We start from the raw sequence: 12,269 nt of genomic DNA on the forward strand, positions 1-12,269 counted from the left end.
CAAAGTGTGATTTTAGCTAACGAGTGCTTTTGTTTTGAAATCACTTCCGTGAGTTTCGCCCCGCCGCTCGCTCCAATGACCATTTGACCATTTAGTAAGGTGAAAAGCAAAAAGCAAAAACGCCTCTCAGACGCTCTTCCGTTTACGTGTTTAATAAAGAAAAACAATTGGACGGTAGATACACGGATTGCTTTGGCACACATATATCATGCGCGTAAAGCCAAATACATTTACTATTTGTTTTACTTGTGCACAATAATCACCTCATTAAGGGCTCTTTTAGTCTCAGCAAACGTATTAACACACACTCCTGCGTACTACACAATGTTGCAGGCAGAGTCAAATTATTATCACTGATCAGAAACATATACATATATTGCAGGTGATGTATGGAAGTGACATACTGAGGTGAGGGGCAACTGCGACATCTTGTGGCAAACTATAGAGTAAGATGTAGCAGGCGCTCTTGTGCAATTGTGCCACGACCCATTTTCCCCATGCCTGGATTTGTGCAAAGTTTAATACAGCTTGAAAGAGCAGCTTATTATGGCCGTCTTTAGGCAATTCATTGTGGGATAAATAAAGTATTAGAGTTCAATAGGACCATGATTGGAATATACTAAAAATATACTACCGATCAGTAAGTTACTGGTGGTTTACTCACAAATCTGTCCTGTTGTATTTTGGTAATAGTGCCCTCAGTACAACTTGCAAGGGGACTTTCTTCCCTGTCTGGACCATGGATGTATAAATACGATGTCCTTTAAAATGTTAGGCTGAAACCATTCACCTCAAACTAATCTAAAGCGTCTATAAGCATGTTTATATAACTACTTTACGAGGGGCATCAGCTGAAAGCTAGACTTCGTAAACAGCAAAAGCATACGTGGTAGTGAAGCTTGCCTGAGATTCTAAACTCAGGGCACAGTTACCCCCAGTTGACAGACCCGCAGCCGGAGGGCAGCACAACAGCCTGCCTTCCTTTGACAGCTCGGTCCGACGTCAGGCTACGGACGACGTGTCAACGACCATTTAACTCTATGACAGTCAGTTTACAATGCAAGTGAGCCATTTGACTTTAGAAAAGGCTCATGTTTAGCCATCTTTATTTATTTAGCTTTTATGCTTGTTAGCTTACTAGCTAGCTCTGTTAACGGTGAACCAGTTAGCAACTAGTTAGCTGGCTAGCAACAGGGATCATCCCAGCACTGTGATGGATAGCAGTCTTTAGCTACACACTCTCACTATCAATTTGGTAAATATGTTCCTAATTTGAAATGTTTACATTTCTTGATTTAACAAAAAGTTTCCCGCCAGCCCTGTTTGGACTAACAAGCCAGTGTTTTGTGAACGGTTATGTTTTCTTGTCCTTAAGGCTGAGCTATAGCTAGCTGCCTCCATTGTTTACATGGAAACGGTCAGCTGAAGTGCACTGAGGGCATGTGGTGATCGTTACAATACTGGATCAACTACAGAAAAAAACAACGGGGAAACATGGAAATGGGGCTGGGAGGTAGCTAACGTCAGCCAGACGTTAGCCAGATCTCTACAGCCTACTCTCTACCTGAATGAGGATGATCGGGGCTTTGAAGGAGGACTGCTGGACTGTTTGACTTTTTGTGGGCGGTGGACAAAGGACAGCAGTTTGTTTGTCCATAGTGAAGTTGAACCTGGAACACGATTACAAGAGGTTTACAGGCAATACACTCTGCTGGGATGTTGCTGAAAACTCTACTGATCACCAGTCTTCTTGGCTGGGTGATATGTCAAGACAGCCAGATCATGACACTAGAGGAGAAGACTGTCATCAGGTGAGGACATACAGACATGTATAACCCTGTTTAGATCTGTCTGTGAGTGAGTGGCTTTGAAAGTCTCTTCTATATTGTGAAAAGTTACAGTGTTCGTGCCATTTTCATTGCATGATTTTGTCCCTATTTCTTTTTGCAGGGACCAGATTGTCGAAATGTTTGATCACGCTTATGGGAGTTACATGGTAAGACTTGGATCGAATCATTGTATTACTGTTAAAGGGAAGTTATAAAAAGCTTGAATAAAGAAAACATTTATAGAAAAGCACTACTTTATTGTGTGAGAGTAACATGCTTTGGAGTTAGATTAAGGTCATTCAGTTTAGGAAAGCTTTAATCAGGGGCTGACAACGCAGTTGGGTCAGATTTTGTGAGATTGTGAAGAAAGCCAACATGCAGGATTATTTTGCAGCTGCAGTGTCAGAACATTCTGATTCAGCTTTGTGTCAGGGATTACACAGTTGTCTTCCTCAGGTCGTAGTCAGGATTTTCCCTACAGAAAGAAAGCAATGACAGCCAGCCAGAGATGATTGGGTCAGGGTTGGCTAGACCCATCAAGTGGTTCAAAGTTCAGGCAGAATTAGATATAGAGAATATGCTCCCGATAGGCTGCATGTTGACCCTCAAACTCAATGATTGGAAAGTTCAATTCAGTAGCCAGTAAAATGTAGGGCAAACGATGAGTGAAAAAAACCCTGACTTTAACAAAAAATGTTTATGTTGAGCAACCAGTCATGCCAACATTAATTACACTGTAATCTGAGTTTTTCAATTATAACTGTATTGTAATATTATATTTTAACTGTACTATGTATTATTTTATTGACTAGTACTTAAATTATTTTTTACATATCTGGCATAATTCATCTCTTCTCTTTTCTGAGATTATTGTATTTGTATGCATGTTCCTTGTTGAAATACATAATAATGTACCAATAGTGACCCAGCGGTTGTGTTTAGCTTCAAGTTGCCAGGGGCTTTTCCCTCTTAAAGAATTTGCAACACTCCAGCCATCTTTTCCTAATGACACCTTACTGTTGGCTGCTTGATGAAATTGAAGGCAGCTTTTGTTGTTTGTGTTTCAGAAAAATGCTTATCCAGCAGACGAGTTGATGCCTTTAAGCTGCCGGGGGAGAGTCCGGGGCCAGGAGCCCAACAGAGGGGATATAGACGACTCTTTGGGGAAGTAAGTTGGGTTACATTTCCTCAAGCTAACAAGCCATGTTCTTTTTAATCAATCAGTTTTAGAACAAATCTATCCACTAAAGTTTATTATGTACTCTAACTGTCTGCAATGCCATATCTCTTTAGAGCTTTCTTCATAGAGATGTGCCACAGTTGCTTTTTAATCTCCTTGCTGATTGTAAAACTACCCAAATATGTGTGCTTGTTTCAAGTTAATATATATCTGTCCAGCCCTTTGCCTTCTTTCAAGATTCACTCACCACTGAGAATGTTAAAGAAAGCGATAGATTCTAAAAAGAAAAATACGCCTCGGGAGTTTCAGCAATTTTGAATCCACATTCCTATTTTAATTGTAGGACATCCAAATGTAAAGATTTGATCAAAGTTAAGTGGAGATTTATGTGTTTCCCGTTATTATTATTTATACATTAAAAAGACCATATTATTAAAAAAAGAAATTGATGCAGGTTATTTATTTGGTGATAAATTACTGGATATGAAGTCCAAAATAAGTTTTCATGGGAGGAATCGGGTAAATGGAATATAGATTCCACACAAAATGTGACATTTATGTAATTTCTTCTCATCCTAAAACAGTATTTTACTTTTTCAAAGAAGTAAATGATTAATTTAATTTAGTAATACCATGCTGTTTCAGACAGACTTAATTCAACTTGGACTATATGCCCCAGTTTCTCAGGAACACATGAATACGATACTCATTTCAGTCAATTACATTTACAGGATGGCAATAAGTAATGAACTTGCAGTGGAATACTTCCATTCATGCTGAAGCCAAGCTGCATAATATCATTTCACAGCTTATTCAACATGTTTGGCATTTATTAGTTAAAATTAGGCTAATTTAGTGGCAAAGTGGGACACCAGCTCCCCCGTGCTGACTCCCATCACAACATGTCTTCCTTCTTTTCCGCAGGTTTTCTCTCACACTGATAGACACACTGGATACCCTGGTGGTGAGTACTCCCTCCCTAGAAACATCAGAGTAGTTGGATTTCATTGAGTTTTGGAGTCTTATTTCTCGCCATGCTCTTGTTTTCTTCCTTGTCTTGACATGAGTTGTATCTGTTCCTGTCTGTGTGCGAGCAGGTGTTAAACAAGCTGGATGAGTTTGAGGATGCAGTGAGGAAGGTTGTGACGGATGTGCGGCTGGACAACGATGTGGTGGTGTCGGTGTTTGAGACCAACATCAGAGTTTTAGGGTATGAAACATGTCTTTTTAACTGACGACATCCACTTCTTAGATTAGTCTTTACAACATCTGTGTGAAGCAGAATGTTTTGGATAATTATTCCTGATGTATAATTAAATCCCATATCACAATTACTGGTCAGAAATGTTGTGCTGTATATCATATTTCAACCTATTCACCCCAAACTCTTAAATGCAATTTTAAAAGGAAAACCTTCATTTCCTTGTTTCATGTAATTCTCCCCAGAGGGCTTTTGGGAGGCCACGTGATGGCCGACCTCCTACAGCAGCGCGGGGAGAGGATGCAGTGGTACCGCGATGAGCTTCTACACATGGCCAAAGAGCTGGGCCATCGATTACTGCCTGCCTTTAACACCACAAGTGGCCTACCTTACCCTAAGGTATTTCTAATGATACTGTTAAATATCACAAGTCTTATTCTAGATGTAGTTCATTGCAATCAGTGCACCACAGATGAACTGATTTGCATCATGGTGCTTATTTAGTAGGTAGCTAGTTTTTTTTTCAAGAGCTTCGAGTCGACAAAAATGTTCTACTAAAAGTGACAAGATTAATGTTTTATTTTCTGGTTTTCCAGGTGAATCTGCGGTATGGAGTCCTGAACCCCCTTTCACGCACAGGCACAGAATCGGACACCTGCACAGCGTGTGCTGGAACAATGATCCTGGAGTTTGCTGCTCTCAGCAGGCTGTCAGGGGAGTCTGTGTTTGAGGTATTATCTCACTCTGCCTCTATAGAGATGTTTTGTATTATTGTGTAACACGCCCTTTTTGTTGAAATAACTGAGACAAAAGAATAAAGTACAGGCGTTGAGGATGGATTTAAAAATATGAATGATTGAACTGTTTCTACCATACGCATTTTGAACATGTGGGGCTTCTTATTGTTTCACAGGAACATGCGAGGAAGGCTCTGGATGTCCTCTGGCAGAGGAGACAGAAGGGAAGTGACCTAGTGGGGACTGTTATCAATATCCACAATGAAGAATGGGTCCGGAGAGGTGAGGCAATCATTTCCTTTAGACAAGAAATGAAAACTAGAACTTTAACTACTTTTACATCCACAAAATAGTTTGGATTTTGCCCTAATTTCAAAACAACACAATTCCTACTTTCTTTTTGTTTACATGGCTAATGAAGAGGAATATTTCACTTATATTCAGGGTTACATACAGCTGGTAGTAAACATAGCATGTCTCTTTATTCTCATTTTGAAAAGCTTAGAGTTGTGGTACATGCCTAAAAACCTGTTGATATCCAAGCCTTTTCTAATGTTTGAAGTCAATGTGTCAAACCAGAAATGTGCATATTAACAAAGTTAGAGATGAATAAAAACATAAACCTATTCCACTGCTTTTTAAGTGAACCATAATTATTTCTCTAATGTGTTTGCAGAAAGCGGAGTCGGTGCTGGTATCGACTCGTACTATGAATATCTGATGAAGGCCTACATTCTTCTGGGAGACAATGTCTTCCTGGAGAGGTTTAACATTGTAAGTCCTCCATCACTGTACTCCCACATAGAAATCTATACCCAGGCCTTTGGCGCCTGCTGTATTGTACTCCCTGCTGACACATAATTGTCCCTTTTGTCGGTGTTAATATATGTTTCATGATGTTTGTCTGTAACAGCACTACAGTGCCATTATGAAGTACATCAGTCAGCCCCCCCTGCTGCTCAACGTCCACATGCACAACCCCACTGTGAGCGTGCGCAGCTGGATGGACTCTCTCCTGGCTTTCTTCCCCGGCTTACAGGTCAGAGATCCTCCATTAATCACATTTACCACCATTGAATCACAGAAGGGGTCCGTAGAACTGCACACGTGTCTCTGGAGTGACATTCATTTTTCACACAGGTTTTGAGAGGGGATCTGAAACCAGCTATTGAGACTCATGAAATGCTTTACCAAGTGACCAAACAACACAAGTTCCTTCCAGAGGTAAAGGATCTCTGCGCTTTTTGCTTAATTAACGGCATATAGTAGGTATACTATAAAGGTAACTAACTATGTATTAAACTGAACACAACAAGAGCTAAGAACAGTAACCAGATGGGAATGTCTGCTATTGGCTTTCTATTGAGTTGAATCAGACAATTTAAGGTACTTAAACATGATATGACATATATTGCCTTTAAACATTCCTTCTCATTTCAACACTGCCTGCAATTACCCAATGTAAGTATAGATATTAAAAAACCTTACATTTTAATATAAAAAAAACTCGACTTCTAAAAATGTATATCACACATTTTCAGCACTCTAAGATATAGTTTTTATGTCATGATATAACAGATTAAAAAATATCGAATGGAAATGTATTTATATCTTCTTTGTCCTATTGTATGAAATCTGTACTTTCTTAGAAGAGGCCTGTTTCACTTTTGCTTTCTCTGCTTAATCTCCTGCAGGCATTCACCTCAGAGTTCAGAGTTCATTGGGGCCAACACCTTCTGAGACCAGAGTTTGCAGAAAGCACCTACTACCTCTATAAGGTGACAGGGCAGTGCCATAAACAACTTAAATGACCTTTAAGTGGATGAAACTACTACACTATATACACTCATATTTAAATGTCTGCAGGCCACTGGCGACCCCTACTACCTCAGAGTGGGACAGTCCATCGTGGAGAAGCTAAACGCCTACGCCAGGGTGCCTTGCGGGTTTGCTGCCGTGCAAGATGTCCGCACTGGGATGCATGAAGACAGGTAAACAAATGCCATTACACATGTTTCATATGTAATAGCAACTTTAGTTTGGTGTTAGCTGTTGTTATGGAAACTCAAAACATCTGTTATGAACATGCAATAACATCATATGTTTTCTGATGTGTAGGATGGACTCCTTCTTCCTGGCTGAGATGTTTAAATACCTGTACCTGCTGTTTTCGGAGAAGAGCCAGCTGCCGATCGATATCGACGACTACATTTTCACCACCGAGGCCCACCTACTCCCAGTGTCCCTATCCATCACAAAGCCCCCCTATCAACGCAACCACACTGTAAGAATTATCAAGTTATACGAAGACTAAAAATTACACCTTATATAGCTATTTTAAATTCTAAATATCTAATTTATACAAGTTGCTGGTAGATTCAATCATGACAAGGACATTTTAACTGTGTATGAATCAGTTATTATAGGAGTTAATGTCACAAGTAATTGAATAGTAGTTTTTATTTATTGTCCTAAGCAATACTGTTTATTGTTGACAACTACTGTGAACTGAGCAGCTGTCGGTCCTGTTCCGCAGGAGACTGTTCCTCTTTCCCAAGAAGAAGACCTGTTCACACACTCCTGCCCCAGCATGGAGACGTTATTCCCCAACAACCCCTCGTTTGCTAAAACCATCCGGGACAGCTACAAGTACCTCACCGGGGTGGGACGAGCCGTCCACCCTGTACCTGTCAGGTGTGGGACTTTTTAAAGTGAAATCCTCAGTGAAAACGTTTTTTACCTTGATTACTTTGAGTGTTAACTTATGTGTGTTTTTACTTTACAGGGAAATTGACCTCCCGTTCCATGACAATGGGATGGAACCAGTAGAGTTCTTGAAAAGCATGGGCATTTCTCTCACCCCGCTTAATGAGGTAATGGGAGGAGACGGTGTTCGAATGGTATTTCGTATAGACCTCAAAAACGTTATTTTGTGAAAGCAAAACATATTCTTGGCATTATAAGAAAACACAGAATTTCCTTGGGAGAGTTTCTAAATATGAATCCCTTTCAGGACCATAAAGGCGTTTACCTGGTCAAACTTGTAGCAGAGGTGAGCCAAGCACTGGAGGAAGAGGAGGTGGTGCCCCATGTTGTTCAGCTCATATCCCCCCCATTTCTGGGTAGGACAGTCATCACAGCGGGACCTGCCAAGTTTGGGATGGACCTAACCAAGCAGGAGCACGGGGTGAGCTTCTAGTCACTATAATAAGATGTATAAAAGGGAAAATGGCAAGCAAGATCAAAATACAAACCACTTACTGCCGTGCAGCCAAAGAGACAGAGATGTAACTTTAAAAAAAACTACAAATAACATTCAATAACATACTCTTTTTCCTCAGGTGAAGGGCAGCATAGCGAAAGCCTCCCCCTACACTGCATGTGTGCCAGTAGATAATGCAGCGCAGCTTAAAGGGCATATTGCCGTGGCGCTGCGTGGGGACTGCATGTTCGCTGTGAAGGCTCGTCATCTGCAGGAAGCAGGAGCCATAGGAGTCATCTTTATAGGTGAGGACAAATACCAGATTACCACATATATTCTTTAAGTCCACCTCAAAGGTAATAGTGGCTATCAAATACTGACTTGGTCCTCAAAAAGACACCATCGTTCAAATTGCTCCCTTATTATTTTTCCTCAGACCACCATGAGGGAAGCAACAGTCAGGATACGCCCCTCTTCCAAATGGTTGGAGACGGTGACTCCACTGAAGATCTCACCCTGCCTTTAGTCTTCCTCTTCAGCCAGGAGGGGGCCGTGCTCACATCCGCTCTGAAGGAGAATCACAATGTGGATGTGCTGCTGCTGCCCAAAGAGAGGCAGCTGGGACATGGTGAGGAGCATGGAGACAGATATTATAACAGTCAAAATACATTGGTCATTCTTAAAGCAACACTTCATGCAACAAGGAGAAATATGCAAAGACCTGTTTGAGTCTTAATAGCTATTAAGGCCAAAGATCGCCATTTCTAGTAGTCAATCTATAGGTCTGAGCTAGTTCTGGTTAGCCATTTTTATACGTTTTCATGAAAAAGGTCAATAGGTCTGATATATTTTCCCGGGTTTGAACTCTAGTGAGAAGGATGGGAGGAAGATTAAAGAATAAAAAATGTATACGTTTCCTACTTTAACAAGATTCAGAAGGAGCACTGCTATCCCAGCTAACACAATTACATCAAATCTTAATTCCTCTCGGTGGTCTTGTTCTAATTTTGCATATCATTGGCCCTCATTGTGCAGGTAAGACAGAAAAACCTGCCGGCATGAACATCAAACTCCGCCTGGCAGAGGAGGGGGAGCTGGAGGACGGAGCAGCCAGAGGGCCCACCCTGGAGTTTGTCTTGGAGAAAGATGGGATGATTCTTAAGGAAGTGGAGCAAGAAACACAACACAAACAATTCTGCATAGAAGCCACAGAGGAGGACAGAACTGAACCATATTCAGCAGATTCCTCTCAAAACACAAACTCAAACAGCGTTCCAGACGCAGAGCCTTGACCACTGCTGATCCAGAAGCAGTTTCCTAACACTGATCTCTCGTCAGTTTCTCAGAGCCCCTCACTGCCCTACACAGAGCCCTAACTGACCCCGCCTGCATGTTTACAGAGGAGAGTAAAGCAGTGTGACGGCCATCTTCTCTTCCTGTCGTGACTTTGAAACCTAAATATGGTTTATCACACAGAGAGACAACGTGGGGCTTTTATTTTATGTGGTGCAGATCTCTCTGGAATGAGGGATGAAATTAGACTAAAATTGGTAATTTAAGGCCGAAAGCTGTAGGTTAGGATGCCTGTAGTGTTGCTATTGTAGGCACATACAGTACATGGTGGTTGTGATGCTAATGATACGTAAATAATAGAGTAAAATTACTTCAGTTTAGAGGGAAATATAGATAAGGCCAAAATGTACTTAGCTAGGTTTTTTAATGAAATGCAGTTGTTTTTTAGTGCACCTTTTCACTTCGATGACTACTGTTAAATATTCAGTGGTGGAGTATTACCTGGCCACTAGGTGGTGTTAGCTGCCGTAGATGCTCAATAGGCGCGTTCACACCGCAGTACTTTTCCCACAAAGGTTCATGAGAACACCGGAATAAATCCCTGAGGGAGGATTAGGCAAATGAAGCCGCTGTCGTCACTTCTTCCTCTTCTTCTGCTTTGGGTTTACTGGCAGACCGCAAACAACTTCACGGCGTATACTGCCACCTGGAGTCCCCGGCCGGAAGTCCCCGGAGTAAATCACCAGAACGCCGACACCTCCTCATCTCCACCGCTCCCATGTTTTCTTTTGTGTTGCCATAAGTTAGTCTCTCTGCGTTTCTGCGCTGGGCGAATGCTAATGTTAATCATGCTAATGCAAGGATAATAAAATAGCGGCTTAACAAAACTTTTTGGGAGTTTGACGGGGCGTGGTTTGCATTCCGCCCAGCCAATCAGACATATAGGAACCTTTTTCTCCCACGGAAGTACCTGCTCTCTAGCCTGTCTCTAGCAGGGACTGAAAAGGGGGTGAAAAGGTTCTCATGAACTCATTTTAGTTCCGGCTCTTTTTGGTGTGAACGCGACATTTCGGAACTATATCGGAACTAAAGTGGGAAAAGTACTGCGGTGTGAACGCGGTTTATAATACAATAATAGATGAACTGGGGCCAATTTGGGACGTTTATTTTTTATTGTGTACTTGTAAGCAACTTCAGGGAATTTAAAGAGTGAATGCAATTTGCCAGGTTGACCTATTGATGAAGTGTGTGTGTGTGTGTGTGTGTGTGTGTGTGTGTGTGTGTGTGTGTGTGTGTGTGTGTGTGTGTGTGTGTGTGTGTGTGTGTGTGTGTGTGTGTGTGTGTGTGTGTGTGTGTGTGTGTGTGTGTGTGTGTGTGTGTGTGTGTGTGTGTGTGTGTGTGTGTGTGTGTGTGTGTGTGTGTGTGTGTGTGGAGGAAACCCTTACTTCATGCAAGGAAAAAATAAGATTGACCATCATTTAATTCATTGTTATTATTATTAAGAAATTGGGTTTGGATTTTGCAGATTTTGTCCTTTACTTCCCCAAATACAAATAACTGCACTCATTATTAAATTGTAATTGATCATGCCATCTTGCAAACATTACCAAAGCTGTTTTCTTACAGCTGAAGTCTAAGTGTTACTGTTGCTAAGTCACACAGGTTGGTCTATGCACTTTGAAACACGGGTACGATTGTCTAAGCAGATTCATTAGTTTGTGTGTGTTGCAATAAGTAATAGTTGCAGTCATACATCGTCTCATTTACATTGTGCAATGATTAGATGTGTTTGGCCACCTTAAAATTTAAGGAGAACTCCACAGGGTTACTCAAATTGTTTCAATATTTAGTTTATATTCCATTGAGTTTGCTGAAGTACAGAAAGGTTTTTGAATCAGTCGGTAACATACGACCTGGAAAGGCCAATTTATTCATTTACATTGTTTTGATAAATACAGTCTTGTCTTTCTAAAACTAAACCATTATCTGGGCATTGATATGTGTAATCACTGCCATACATAAAAACTCTTTAATCACTTTGTTCATATTCACTTTATTCTCACTAATAATTTGTTGCATGATTTTTGTGTTTTGTGGTACATCAAATGTGAGTTTATGATTTATTTTGTTATACAGTGGACCTGTTCTTAAATGCTGCTGAATTGATGTAAAGTCTTAATCCAACATGATTGTTTTATCTTTATTGTATTTTAATTTTGTTTGCCTCTATAAGGCTTTGGCCAACCCATATACCTCAGGACTGTGTGTGTTACAGATCAGAGAGACACACAGAGTATGGACAAAAACCAGAGGATTATTTTTTAAAATCATTTTACATGCCAAAAGAGAGGCGTGACACAGCTTCTGTTTCTGGTTTCTTCTCTATTTACTTTCTGACTATGAGCTGAGGCAGTGTCATTAATACAATTAAAAACCTAAATATAAAAAATGTTAGCTCTTTTTTTTCTTCATCGTACATTTACATAACTGCATTTATCCGCAGCAGTGGAATGTCATCAGCTCAGGAATTTTTCTTTCTTCTAAAATAATAAAATCTGGAACTTCCACAGTCAATTTGTTGAACCTGACTTTAAAGCATGTTACTATTTCACTTCAACAAAATATGGTTTTAGTTTCAGCTTTGTTCAGAATCACCCATGAGTGAGACAGCACAGTCCCAATAAATGTGTTCAAGATTTAAACACGAGCCAATATTATTTTAATGGTAAAGTGAAATTATATTTATAGTTCTGAGTGTATGAAGCTCCTGGTGGGCGTGTAATTACATTGAAATTAGAAATATATTTCCCACATGGTAAATCCTCTA

At 40.5% G+C, this 12,269-nt stretch overlaps 1 protein-coding gene across 1 annotated transcript; it reads left to right on the top strand.

Moving 5' to 3' along the window:
* The first annotated feature begins 861 nt into the window (after positions 1-861).
* Positions 862-11,892, top strand: LOC307023433 (ER degradation-enhancing alpha-mannosidase-like protein 3). Its single transcript, XM_079656708.1, has 21 exons — positions 862-1,255; positions 1,376-1,811; positions 1,951-1,996; positions 2,897-2,997; positions 3,934-3,973; positions 4,107-4,219; positions 4,456-4,609; positions 4,807-4,941; positions 5,124-5,229; positions 5,624-5,721; positions 5,861-5,986; positions 6,088-6,171; positions 6,642-6,725; positions 6,814-6,938; positions 7,066-7,231; positions 7,484-7,641; positions 7,733-7,820; positions 7,961-8,134; positions 8,289-8,454; positions 8,586-8,777; positions 9,185-11,892. Exons 2-21 carry the CDS (start codon positions 1,717-1,719, stop codon positions 9,439-9,441), a joined length of 2,508 nt encoding a protein of 835 aa, XP_079512834.1. The 5' UTR covers positions 862-1,255; positions 1,376-1,716; the 3' UTR covers positions 9,442-11,892.
* The last annotated feature ends 377 nt before the right edge of the window (positions 11,893-12,269 follow it).

Source organism: Notothenia rossii (genome assembly GCF_949606895.1).
Source record: "Notothenia rossii genome assembly, chromosome: 11".
NCBI lineage: Eukaryota > Metazoa > Chordata > Actinopteri > Perciformes > Nototheniidae > Notothenia > Notothenia rossii.